We start from the raw sequence: 14,494 nt of genomic DNA on the forward strand, positions 1-14,494 counted from the left end.
AACTGATATCAACCTTTCATCTGATTGTTGGTTTGATATGTAAACAAATGCATTTTCTTGAATGTCATAGAGTTCAGGTTGTCATAGTAACAAAGTCTGTAGTAATTCTATTCTTTCCTTTTTCTCTGTCTTCATCTCTGCCTGTGTATGTGTGTGTATAGCTGTAGACACAGTCCCTTATTCTAATCCTCTAGACAATGTCAGCCAAAAGATGTTTATTAATAACCCAGCTGGGGCCTAGCGAGGGGAATAACTGACATAGTCACTCCCCCTAGCCCCTAAATGTGCTTCTCGTTGCCCCTGTACCCTATCCCAGGAGAAATCCAATTATAGGCATCACAGACCAGGTGATGGAGTAGAGTTACAGGACAGACATTCCTCCCCAGTGTCAGTTTGTATTGTGTTTATTCTACCTCACATCTTCTCACCCCATTACCAAGCCAGTTCATTTAAAATAAATTCTTGAATTACTATTAAAGCATAAAGTAGCATCCTGCCAGTTATTACAGTCATTAATCTTAAGGGAAAATGTGTGGTTTTAGTTATGAATGTAACAATATTTCTTAGATTAGACTCAGTCTTTTGAATACAATAGCAACATTTAGTGAACATAAATGTTAATCTTTCCATGTACTATATATATCTCCTGAAACGACAAACAACCCCTCTAAATTGTACACATAACAGTGTATCAGTATTCAAGTTGCTCTGATTAATATTCTTATTTAAACAGTGGATCAAATGACTATGTGTAATATGACTCTGCAGTTCCTCTCGGTTCTAAGGAGAGTTGTTTTAGTACTGTTTGGTTCAGTCTCACTGCTCTCATCAACTTGGTTTCCAGCAGCAGCAGGCAGCTGTTTTCAGTGAAAAAGCTCTGATTAACCTACTGTACACTACCTGCTCAGCACCAATCAGAAGACAGACACAGTGAGAGACTAGCTTATGAACATAGTGGAACATTTAGCAGCTAAAGATATTTTTCTCAGGTGTTGGTGGAGAAATGTATTAGAGATGAGAAATTATAGCTAAAAGCAGAGTTAATATTGGATTTACATTCACCAGAAACATGATTCCAAATGAAGTAATGTTGCTCTGTGTCTGTTGGGTGAGTAATCAGGTAGTTGTTTAGTCCTGGGCTGTGTCTGAAATCACTCACTCACTACTTCCTGTATAACAGACACCCAACAGTTTACTCAGTAGTGAGCAGTTCAGAGTTCAAATTTCAAACACTCATTAATCATCATCATTTGCGTCATCACTGACAGGTGTAGAGTCGTAAAACTTTTTGCATCTATAAAATGTGTGCATTGCATCATGGGATTGTGAGCAGAAAGTTGTCTAATGTGCAATGGACACTTCTTTTCTGTTCCGTTGTGGAATTTTTGAGGGCACAACAGTATTTACACTCAGAATTCAGACGCTATAATAAAATGATTATTAAATCATTATTAATTTGTTAGCAAGAATTAACAGCTGCCATGTATGTTTTGTAGTCCGACAGTTCACAAAATCTGTTGGTTTCATTGGTGATATCCTCCTATGTTTCCACTTTAATCTCTCTAACTTTTTAAAAATAATCTCTGCTGCCTAAAAATCATTTGCACCATTCAGCTCACCCTGTCCTGCTGTTATTACAGCCATGTCTGAACTAGTATTCATCCTTTGAGCTACTGCTGACTTTAACCCACAAAAGTCTTGGACTGTTGGGAAATTGTGTTCAATAAAGGCCAGTAAAAATGAAATATTATCTTTTACTGTAAACTTAAATGGTATCAAATGTACGAGATGATAGCAGTGCTCTGCTCATGTAATAGTAGCAGCAGCTATTATTTAAATGCACGACCCTGAAACATTTGAAGATGACACATTGACTGGACTACTCAGGCAATAACACCAACAACTGACAGGTACTTTTATTCCTATGACTAACATGGTCTGTAATTTGAGCAGTGTGTCAGACAGAAAAAGACACAAGTGTTTTTCTTTGTCGTGTCTTCCATTAGCATTTATGCTCTTGTCAGCCTTCCTTTATTTAATTTTAGATGAACTGTATTGATCCCACACAGGGAAATCAAAATAATCTTTCTAGTCTTTCCCATGTTGTTCTTCACTTTAGAACCAACAGCACAAGGAAAAGGCTAGACCCACAATAAATCAAATAGAGGAATTCTGAAGTAGTATAGTTCTGAAGATGTGTCTCTATGAATGAAAGCATAGCACAAGCTATGAGTGACTGCAGAGGATAGAGGAGGGTGCGGTGGTGTGGGTAAGTTGAGGGGCTTAGAAGTGGGAGTGTCGCCTCCTCTGTCATATAAATGGTCTCCCTCTGTCTTTGTCAGAGTTTGGTGTCTCCACCAGTTTGCCAGGCTCACGGGTCATCTGTCCTGCACCCATTTGTCTTCCCTCTCTACTCTTTGTGTTCGCCTGCAAAAGCCCATTAAACCTCAGCCAAAATGGAGGCCATCAAAAAGAAGATGCTTATGCTGAAGTTGGACAAGGAGAATGCACTGGACCAGGCTGAACAAGCTGAAGCAGACAAGAAAGCAGCAGAAGACAGAAGCAAGCAGGTGGGTTTTGAAGACTGGATAAAATCACATTTCAAAACCCCAGAAGAATCAAACAGATACTTACAAATAGTCTTATCAAACAGGTGTGAGGCAGGTGATTCAGTATATGAGTTTCATAACGGATTGAGAGTAGGAAACAGATTTCTAGCCATGTGCCTTTCATAGAGTCACCTGGCTTTTTCTTTAACTGTCCCATCAAGCTAGCATAATCTTTACTTTTGGTTACAGTATTAATTTCTCCCGTGGTTGTGAAATGTTGATGATAAAGATTTGAGGTAGTATCTAACTGTGTTGCAAATGGATGTTGCTGTTTCATCTCTGAATTGTATCTTTAAATTATTTCACAGTATATCTTTGAATGATGACAATCTGATCAGTCAGATGAGTTCTGCAAAGGACTAAAAGAGAATTAATAATTACATTTGAAATTGATAAATTACACTTTAAAAATGACCAAACCTGAACCCAATCAGAGCCCAAAGCTTTACACAACAAAATGGCGTCAACCCGACCTGAAACCTGATACTTCATTAGGTTCAGGTCAGGTAGCGAAACTCTACTCTCACAATTTGATTAGGTTGGAACACTACAGCCTCTAATACTAAATTATTGAATATTTTATAAATATAAACACAAAACACAAAACACAAATGTGTAATTGCACATGTACAAGCGTACTGTGTTTTGAATGCTACCGTTACAAGACTGAAGGGAACGGTTACTTTGTGCAATTTACGCACCCCCTTTTTACAAGGTGCAGAAAAGATAGAAAGCAGAATTCTGGTCCAAGCTTTGTTTCCACTAGCATCTGTTTACTGTGTATAATAGAGGATTGTTTGGATTAATCTTTCCGAAAATCTGAAACATGATGGTTTCTGCCCATATTCTGAGTGAAATGAGTACTGGCTAGTAAAGTTAACAATCTTGTCAAAGATACGACAATAAACAACAGCAATAGCATGAGTGCCGCACAGCGTAGCATGACATTGTGACATGAAGTGTTATTACATAAAAAACCAATAAATGCAGATATTTTAAGACTAGTCGTACACTGCTTGTTGTGGCCGTAAATATCATAGGAGCTGCTAAATGCCGATGTTGTTAAATGCTAAGAAAATTATCATTATTTTATTTTTGTTCAAATTCACTGTCCTATGCTAATGTACTATGGTACAGTTGTAGACGCCCATCCATTTCCTGGGGTAATCCATTCACGATACAGACAGGAAACCCCAGAATTCCCAGTATCAGTTTTTGATTTAGGAATCCATCAATCAATGATTTAGCATTGAATGTGGACAGAAAACCTGAGCATCATGTTCCAGTTTTTCAAAGTTAAAAACATATTATAGAGTGTGCACTAATGGAACATAAGATTGGAAAGTCGGCGTGACCTATGTTTAGTGTAATATAAACATAGAGTTTTAGCGAAATTATTATTTATGGCCAACACAAGTCACTATCAGGAATGTTCTTTCTCTATAAAGAATACCTGTATAATGAGAGATCTTCATCTTATCCAAAATTTTAGACCTGACCTAAAATGGAAGAGCAGAATACCCAAACCCCACTTGCATATATTAATATTTTGCAAGCTCTGTTGCAAAAGGGACGCAAGAACAGTCAGACATAGTCCAAATAGACACAAGAATAATTAGACCCAATCCAAAAATGTGGTCAACCTGAAAAGAGCCAAACAGCGAGAGACCACCATATTCTCCTCTTTTTCTCCTGTGATGATGATGATGACGTAGCATGTGATCCAAGCTGATGGAGGCTGTGATCATGTGGTAGCTTCAACACCTGGAATAAATAAGTGATCTGTATCCAAATACTTTAACTGGATAATTCATATATATATAAGCGTGGCATGGTATATAAACATAGTATATATATATAAGTGTTCTCGATACCTTGATTTTGCCCGTATTGTGATAGCATCTCCCCACTCCACAACAGCAAGCTTTCACTCTACTTCAAATGTGGCAATTAAGAACAACTATATATACTGCCTTTAGACATGCTTGGATGGCACTTTGTATGAACTAGTTTCAAGCATACACTGGCCTTGTGTATTGTCTCTAAGTCAGATCCATGGGATAGGGGCTCGGCATTGCTGTCAGCCATTGGGTCTTTGGATACCGTCTATGGGAGTTGCCATAGTTCACATTTCTCAAATTGTACACATTCAATTCCAGTAATCTGTGCAAACCTGTTTTTCTCAAGATGTTCTATTGTATCTCAATGCATAGTAGCTCAAAATTCAATTAATACACAGGAATACACAGAATATGTTATATTCCAGAGCATTACATTCATTGTATTAAAAGAGGACTCCACCGATTAAGCATTGCAGTCCTGCAACAGTCAGACTCACAATGGACAGTTTTTAAAAAAGAGATCAAAATTAATGTGGCGGAACCAGAGATGTCATCCAATCGTCTACATTACCCACAAAACAATTTGGCTCGATTCACCTGACTGTACAGATTCGGGTGAGTTATGCTAGTAGCAGCTAATGTAGCCTGGAGTTGCTAGCCCCAAACAGAGATGAAGAGTGGGCTACAGAGGTCTGCTAACCTAACTTCTTTCATACTCCATACCACCAGATTGTGATGTGTAAAATTGATGGAGTTCCCCTTCAAGCATGTAAGCAAATTCTTTGATGGATACATTTTCATCTTGATATTGCCAACACTGCTAACTCTGTGTTTGTTCTCCCACACCATCAGCATGAAGACGAACTTCTGCAGATGCAAAAGAAGCTGAAGGGGACAGAGGACGAGCTTGACAAATACTCTGAGGCCCTGAAGGATGCTCAGGAGAAGCTTGAGGTGGCCGATAAGAAGGCTGCTGATGTGAGTTACACAGTTCCAAAATGGCAATACACACACAATGATTGTGATTAATTCACAGTTTGTGGAATTATACTGTCTACACGAGACCAGTATAACTCCAGACAAATAGAAACACACCTCCTCTGTACCACAACATAGGCACAGGTATGTAAGACACATGGATTTGTCTGCTTAGATAGATAGATAGATAGATAGATAGATAGATAGATAGATAGATAGATAGATAGATAGATAGATACCATCAATTGTCCATGGATGTTAGGACAATGGACTCAACAGTTGGTGGTCTATTTTGTTTTATCGTTTCTACCCAACTAGATAGAGGAACAAATATCTGTCACAAATAGTAAAACTCTAAATATTACAGACTGTCTTCCTTCTCACACTGGCATTCAGTTTGAGCCCTGGACTGAGGCTGTGATAAAAGCTGTGATGCTGCCAGTGTAAACCAAGCCTGGCTGAATCCCTGCTTCTCCCCTGCATTCCATTCTCCTCATGCCCTGCATGGACTCCTCACAGCTGTCGGGGGGATTCAGAGCCCTATTTTGGCCATGATATCAGTCGCTCAACCTTGACTGCTAGCTTAACAATGGTCCAAGTCCATTTTAGGTACATCATCCATTCCTCCCGGGTCACAGTATCGGCTAACCTAGTTAGCAAATCATGAAGAGAGAATAAATGAATTATTCCTTTTAAGAATTTTACGATGTAATAAAATAAGTGCAGTTTACTGTTGTCTCACACATTTAGTCAGACTATAACCACACACACATAAAACATTTTAACTTTGCACCCTACATAGAAGCTATTGCCGCATGAACACCATGAACAGTCAATGACAGTGGCTCCTGTGGACCACCAACCATTCTTCTGCCTCTTCATTCTCTGACAATGAGTTCATCCTGAGTCATTGTCCGAGAATTTATTTCAGAGTCTACATTTAGAGAGTACAGCTGTCAGCACAGGCCATTGTTCTGCTTACAAAGAATGCCTAAAACAAAATGCCAATAAAGCATAAGTATTAGGGGCGTGGACAGCAAGCTCCCAACTCTAGTTTATCAGCTACATTCATAGCATTCATATTCATACCATCATCAACAGGCTTATTTAGCTTCTCTGCTGAGGTTTATGTATACAGTGTGCATTCTACGGCCCAGAATGTTCATCTCTGTTTCTGTAACTGAAAATCCAGAGTTTCCCTCAAATCAAGGTTAACAAACTAAACCCGCTTTAGGGAACAGACCCCAGATAGGACAGATAGGACAGACATCAATAGACCTCAGTGTCAGTGGATTTTAGAAACGCCCCCTGATGGAGTAGAAAGGCACAGCAGCCTCCCATTACCTTACCTCACCCCCCACTCCTCATGTTTTAACACTAGTTTGAATTTCAGAAAGTCATAGCCTTAATCATAACTCAATTATAACAGTAAACTAGGCCACATGGCAGTTTTATTTTCACTAAAGGAATCTGTGCACTTCATACCGCTGTGATTATTTCATCAAAAAATACTCTTAAATACCCTTATATCTCCTTATACCCTTACCACTTCTCTTCTTCACATACATACATATATATAGATACAGAATTTAAAGTAAGTAAACCAATAAGGGCTTTATTGCTACCTTGTATGTACAAAAAATATACATTTTAATGAGCAGGCTGTAACCGGCACACTGGAAACACTGGCCTATATGTATTTCTTTTAATTCACTGAAGAATAAAATAGATTTATAACACTGTTTAGGATTACAGCATTTGGCTAAAAATGACTTAATATATGTTCTGTGTTGCACTTGGAGACTACAGATATACTTCACTGGTTAGTTATTGGTATAAAATTCACACATTAACATTTCCCTTCTGGTCAGTTCATTAGACATTAAGCAGCATGCAGTGTTCAAACAGGAAGGAGCAACATGGTTTTAACACCTCTCTTCATGTGGAGGCAGTTTTAGATGTAATAAGGTTATATCTGTTTTTATTTACACAAGCCTTGTATTTATTTTGTTATCTACATCAGCATCCACACCTGTGCAGCTGTAGGCAGAACACTAAATCACATTGTACCATGTTTCTCTGTGCTCAGGCTGAGGCAGAAGTGGCTTCCCTGAACAGACGTATCCAGCTGGTGGAGGAAGAGTTGGACCGAGCTCAGGAGAGACTGGCAACGGCTCTGCAGAAGCTAGAAGAGGCTGAGAAGGCTGCTGATGAGAGCGAGAGGTCACTCCTTTGCTCTGACTTTGTGCATATATAATCAGTGTTATAAGGCAAGAGGGAAATGTACCTTAGGGATGGCTCACACCATTATTGTGGTTCACAACAGTCACCCCTTTGCCCAGGACCAGTCATTCTGGGAAACTAAATACACGTAAAGAGTAACAGCAGGCTGAAAAGCAATGTTTTGCTACCCTTTCTGGTTGAAAGGTTCAAGCTTGTTTCACTTGGGTGTGGTCAGAGATGTGCTCTGTTGCACCTGTAACCACACCCAACAGTGATGTCAGACCTGCATATCACTGCAGTAAGGTGCAAGGTCCCTGTCTCTGCTAAAAGTCCCGATTAATAGAAAACACACACATGCTATCCATTGATATGTCCCATTCCATCCTGGAAGGACCTAAAATGGAAATAACAGCACATGTATATTGTGTGGTGCTCCATCAGTTTCCATCAGCAGATTAAAAGTCCCTTTTCTGCTACAAGGTACCAGCTCAACTCGGCTCAACTATACTTGCCCTTATTTGGTTTTCAATCTGGTAAAAGTTGTGGATAGTAGCTGGTACCTATGAATGAAGCAGCACAGACACACAAAGCAGCGGTGCTGTGTGTGTTTGCCCAATCAGTGACAGTCATCCCCGCAAACCCCGCCCTACATTGAAGGGGTAGGTAATGGAAAACAAAATCCAAAAAAGTAAAGCAAGTAGAGTCAAGTACAGTAGAGTTGAGTCGAGCCAGTACCATGTAGTAGAAAAACAGCAAAAGATTCACTTTTTGGAATTTAGGAATTGCGTAACACAGAGAGGCAGAAATTAGAAATTACTAGTAAATCTTAATGTTAGCTTTGAATAATTGATATTTGTTATGTGATTTCTTAAGAGCAGCTGATATTTACAAAAGAACTATTCATGATTTCTGTCATGTAATTTGTTTTTTAAGCATTATAGAAGAGACAAATAGAAAAACCTTAAAAAACAATTGTACTGCACAAAAAAAATAAGTAATGTTTTGTGTGCGCAGAGGTATGAAAGTGATTGAGAACAGAGCTCTGAAGGATGAGGAGAAAATGGAGCTCCAGGAGATTCAGCTGAAGGAGGCTAAACACATCGCAGAGGAGGCCGACCGCAAGTATGAGGAGGTGAGATTTCTGTCATCGGCCACTTGAACCTGCAGTATCATACTGTAACCAGGTGGGGGCTTAGAAGCTCTAATGATGCAGCTTTTTCAGAAATATCAAGGATCAACATCTGAAAGAAGCTTTTTACTGTATGTACTGCTGTAGTGTTTTTCTTTTTTCACAACACAGGAACACCGTTGTTTGAAATGTACTTATATGAGATCTCTTTTACTAGTGATTATACTGTATACACACTGCTTTTGTCCAGGTGGCCCGTAAGCTGGTGATTGTAGAAGGAGAGCTAGAGCGTACAGAGGAGAGGGCAGAGCTGGCTGAGGCGTGAGTATCTACATGGCTTCCATTTAGTTGTTGGTTGTGGTTTTTGGTTTGTTTTGCAAGGTTTCAGGCTCATACATCATGAAATATGGGTAAAGTAGAACCATATTTCCATACTGAAGTTCTTTCTTCTTATTTGATTTGACTTGGCCACATGCTTCTTGGTCCTGAGGTCAGATCAATGGGTTCTGGCCTTCTTCACTTCCTGGAAGAATCAGATTTGAATGTCCAAAACATTCTGAATTGAGTTACAATCTTAAACTCTTCAGCTATCGGTTGTGACCAAACATTAATTCAGTTTAGAAAGGACAATGTTTCTGTTGTGTATAGTCCAAGTATGATCGCTAACCTCTGCTCATGTGGGCAATTTAATTTTAGAAGCTGTTTTAATTTGTGACATTTTCAGACCAGGGTTCATGTCCCAGGAGCACTGCCTCTAGTGAAACCAATGATACAGTCGGCTTGTGACACAGCATACATCTGTGGCAGCTCTCGCCTCTCCTACTGATTGGTCCGAGCACCTTTTCAGCTCTGGATAAGTTAGGATCTGGCAAAGACACTGGTGAAAATAATTTCACCATAAGCATTGTCATCAGATGTTCTACTATGTCACATATTGAGTATTAACTATAAAACATTTGTGTAAAGTAGAGCTATATTTACAACACAGTATTTATATTCAAATACAAAGTACTTGAATGTGTACTTTAATGTTTCAATTGTGTGTTACTTTATCCTTCTACCCCACAACAATCCAGATGCAAATACTGTATTTCTACTTAAGTGAAGGACCTGAATGCTTCCACCTCTGTCCCTTCAAATTTGTACTTCTGCTGTGTGCAGTTTTCTCCAAACTAATCTGAAGTCCGTGCTTCCATCTGTCTCTTTCCTTCTTCCCCTGAAATCAAAACTAAACAAGTAAATGTGCTGAGCTGGAGGAGGAACTGAAGAACGTTACCAATAACTTGAAGTCTCTGGAGGCCCAGGCTGAGAAGGTAGGGGTGGTCTATGGTACTCAAATCAGCATGGCATGGCTTTTGTTATGGGTGACAAATTAAAGGACAGGTTCACAATTTTTCAAGTCTGTCTTAAAACAACATTCAGGAGCCCAAATAAACATTGAAACATATTTTTCTTGCTGTAATCATTCCTCCTGTTCATACTGACCATTAGAAGATCCCTTCATAATGCACTTACAATGGAAGTGATGGGGACCATAACAACGATCCCTACCCATAGGCTCCTGTAGCTTTGCACAGATATCGTAGAATTAAATAAAATTAAATAAATTTATAAGTAATAAGTAATTTTTATTTATTTAATGTTTAAATGCTGCTGTTGATCCTGTAATCCAGGGTTTTTCCATATCAGCCAACATCAAACTGAACATGTGTGTTTAATTTCATCTGTCTTTAAGGAGTCACATGTCACACAGATCTGCTTCTGAAAAACTGTCGTTTCTCTCTACAGTACTCTCAAAAGGAGGACAAGTATGAGGAAGAGATCAAGATTCTGACAGACAAGCTGAAAGAGGTGAGCAGGAAGGAACAATGACCTTTGAATACTGTAAAGACTAAAGACTAAAGGACTAAAAGATTTCAGTAAGATATGTTGAGACACAAAGGTTCACATACTTTGCATGTTCTCCTTATTGCAATATATTAACCTGAGATATAATCTGCTTTGTCATCTCAGGCTGAGACCCGAGCTGAGTTTGCTGAGAGGTCTGTGGCCAAGCTGGAGAAGACTATTGATGATCTGGAAGGTACAAATATTGATTCTATTTTTTCCCTATACTCTCTGAATACTCTTTAAATACTGTTTAAATACACAGTGAGTGAATACTCATTGTCCAGAAAGTGAGCACCTGTACAAGGTCACACTGTCCATGATGCAAACTTTAAACAATGGTCTTGAACATGTGATCAATGATTATTAGTCAATTAATGATTAATAGTTCTGAACTCAGTGTTTTTCAACTCAAGTACATCAGATACTTGAATTATAAATTAAATTGTTAGTTTAATTTAATTAATTACATTTTTTTTAATTAAAAGGGTTATTGACTATAATGTCTATCAATGTGAGTCATTCTGCTCCTTCGTCTGTATAATTTAAAGTACAAGTCTGATGATATTCTTTAATTAAAAAGATTTTTTAGCCATTTTGCCTTAATTTGATAGCTGAAAGTGCAGTGAGAGAGGAAACAGGGGTAGAGAGAGGGCATGTCAGAATCAAACCGTGGATGTTGCAGTTATGAGTTGCCATGGTGCCCCAAGTCTGTCAAGGTCATGCTTCTACTGGGGCAAAATCAAGCTTAAATCACTAAACTCTTTATAGTTAGCCAGTCAGGTAGACATTTTGACTCATATTCCAGTCATATCCAGTCATATTCCTGTAAAAAAAAGTTTAACTGGCTGTTTTACTTAACATTTAACAAGAAAAGCAATGAATTACATGGACTAATGTATGGAAAAGTCCAAAGTACCTTTTCTGTTCCACTAAAAATAGCAGTTAAAAAGATAGCCAGCTGTAGTTGCTTATGATAGAGTTGTATAGAATTAGATTGTATCGACAGGTCTACCCATGTTCCCCCATAAACCCCAACGTTTAACCAGCTGAAGTTTCTGCTGTATTGGATTATATGGACATATTAATCCACTCTGTTATATTTTCTTCCCTTTTCCTTTGCAACACATCTTCCTTGGTGTGTGTGTGGACACACAGATGAGCTTTATGCACAGAAACTCAAGTACAAAGCCATCAGTGAGGAACTGGACCACGCCCTCAATGACATGACCTCTATGTACGTATGTGTGATTTCTGAGTGAGAAGCATGCTTATTGAGCCTGCCAGTGTAGCATTCTGTTAATGTGGATAAAAATAACTTAATTGTACATTGATATGGTCTGGTTGCTGTAGCTTTTCATACATGCTTAATGAATTATTAAATCTCTTTACAGCAACAATCACTTTAGGTATTAACAATGTGATATATTAAACGGAAAAGGATCAGACTCTATAGACAGCCACATAAAGGAGGCAGCTAACTGAAAAAAAAGAGTTAGGGGGTATGCTCCCCTGTAGTACAATAATAACAACTGATGAATGTGATATACATTGTCTTATATCAGAGCTGGAGGGAGGAGGCGTTCTTTGAATATATCCAAAGCAGAGATAGCAGAGCAGAGACAGCAGAGATATCATCAAGCTGATTTTTTTTACTTCATTCAGACAAGTTCCTCTTCCTAAGCTGCACTTTATGACATGAATCATTTCCAGTCTCACAGAGCACAGAGACATCCAGAGATTTACTGAAAGAAAACACACACAGTCTCTCAAGCCTCTGCTGCAACCACAGCTAGCCACTATAGAATATCATGATTTTAACAATAACATAAATGGAAGATTGCAATATATCAAGGATTATGGTAATTCATCAAAGCACTGACTACAGCTTTACTGTCTAATTTTACAAGGGAGGTACCACTACAGTAATGGCAGCCTGTTAACTTGAGTGTATCTAGTCTTTGCTGGATTATAGTGTTTACATAAAGGTTTGAGACAATATATAAGCTTTTCATGACTTTTGTCGGTAACTAAAACTATTATTGAAAAATGCTAATTGCATTACTATCGAAGCATCGACATCTAAGGCCCATTTCACCAAATTTGCAGTATGCAAGCTGTAATTTGCAACAGATCATTTTTCCTTTCTCACTTATCAAAAAAATAAAATTGCCACTTGCTCACAACAATCATTTGTGAAACGTGACTGCGACTATTTGTGATCTGCATGTCAGCAGTGCTTGCAAATCACTTTTGTGAAAAGGGTCCCTGGACGGCTTGTTGAATGGTCTTCCACTGACTCGTTGTGTTGCTTGCATTACTGAGGTATGGTTAATTAAGACATCAACAACATTGTCTTCTTGTGTTTTCAGCTAAACACCTGGAAGCTCCACAATCCCGTCCTGGTTGTGGTTTCAAGACTGCTGAACATCGTCTCATCGGCTCAATCTTTTCTCAGTCTGCCCCTCTCCTCACCCCCCTCTCTTCTTCACTCTGTCTCATCAATCTTTCACCATTCCTCAGCTGTTGAACTGTTGAAATCTGTGTGTGCCTGTTAAACTGTGTTTTCGGCACTTTCTCAATCTATCTGCTGAACCTGCTCTGCAGAACCTGCTGCTTTTCAATCTGTCTCTAGTCATCTTAAAGCCGTTGTTCATTGTATGTCTTCTGTTTAAGGATGTCTTTGTCTGCTTTCACTCTTCATTGTACTTCTGTATCGGTTCTATTCTGTACCAGTTATAAACAGGGGAGGGAAGAAATTCTTGAGTTGATTCATCTGTGTCTGTGGCCGTTTGTGTTGTACTCACATTTTTATTCTTTCCTTTTTACAGCAGTAGTTTATTAGCAGTGCACAGCACACAGTCCCTGTACAATCCTGCAGAGATTTTGTGATTATTGTGGCTCAAAATGAATGACTGAATTTGCAGCAGCTTTTGAAATATTTGTGTAAAATCAGAGAACTTGCAAACTTAAAGAACTGTTTAAGGAAATCTCCATGTGTAATAAGTTCCAATGATAGTAAGAATGAATTTAAGAATCACACAGGATCTCAGGAATGACCTTTTCATGGATTAGACCAAGTTCAGACAGACTTCAGTCCTGCATGAAAAAACAAAGCCTTCTCATTCACTTCAATGAGGGCAATGTGTTGACACAGTGGGGTTGCGACTCACAAAACAACACCTGTAGGTAATGTGAACGGTGTGTTTCTGCTGTTTACCTCACGATCAACATAACGAAAGATAAAACAGTTACCACTGCGATAACTTTCCATAGTTGTAAAATACTGTTTGTGAGTATTGCAAACTGTTGTACAGTGTTTTGGAGTCTGATGGCCCTTCAAACTCAATACATTACTTTATCTGGACTTCCTGAATCATAGGCTATTTCATAGTTTGTCTCACAAGTAGATCTACCTTACACTTAACGCAGGGCTGTTTTCAGTCTGAACACGGCCTGAGCCTGTGCAGTGAGCTGGACAGGAAGTTGAACATGCTCGAATAACTTCCATAAATTTTTTTTTTTTCCTTTAGGTATCAAAGATTCAGTTTGAATGACTTTGACAGTCTTGGTACAGAATTTGGTGAGTTGGAGAAACTCGGTCAGAGTGATACATGGAGGGAGAGCAGTCTATTGAGATATATTCAAGGGAAACAAAGACCTCCTATTGTAGTTACAGTGGAGAATGAGGCTTGGTTTTTATTGGACTCGGCTAGTGAACATGATTGTGAAAACTGTAGTAACTGGTAAACTGGCAAACATTCTGCATCTTTTTGGAAAACCTGCTGGTATTTAAAAAAAAACAACACAATCACTGGAGAAAGAAA

General features: G+C 38.7%; 1 protein-coding gene across 4 annotated transcripts; it reads left to right on the forward strand.

Annotated features, from left to right (window-relative positions):
- Positions 1 to 2,359: 2,359 nt before the first annotated feature.
- tpm3 (tropomyosin 3) lies at positions 2,360 to 13,438 on the forward strand. 4 transcript variants are annotated; one of them, XM_042435288.1, is made up of 11 exons: positions 4,783 to 5,065; positions 5,180 to 5,219; positions 5,303 to 5,428; positions 7,518 to 7,651; positions 8,666 to 8,783; positions 9,031 to 9,101; positions 10,018 to 10,093; positions 10,569 to 10,631; positions 10,794 to 10,863; positions 11,826 to 11,904; positions 13,040 to 13,438. In XM_042435288.1, the coding sequence occupies exons 2-11, from the start codon at positions 5,199 to 5,201 to the stop codon at positions 13,041 to 13,043; spliced, it is 762 nt and encodes a 253-aa protein (XP_042291222.1). In that variant the 5' UTR covers positions 4,783 to 5,065; positions 5,180 to 5,198; the 3' UTR covers positions 13,044 to 13,438. The 4 variants fall into 4 exon arrangements, with proteins under 4 accessions (XP_042291220.1, XP_042291222.1, XP_042291223.1 ...); XM_042435286.1 differs by lacking the exons at positions 4,783 to 5,065; positions 5,180 to 5,219 and adding an exon at positions 2,360 to 2,570; XM_042435289.1 differs by lacking the exon at positions 5,180 to 5,219.
- Positions 13,439 to 14,494: the final 1,056 nt, after the last annotated feature.

This window comes from Thunnus maccoyii, chromosome 15 (assembly GCF_910596095.1).
Source record: "Thunnus maccoyii chromosome 15, fThuMac1.1, whole genome shotgun sequence".
In the NCBI taxonomy this organism is placed as follows: domain Eukaryota; kingdom Metazoa; phylum Chordata; class Actinopteri; order Scombriformes; family Scombridae; genus Thunnus; species Thunnus maccoyii.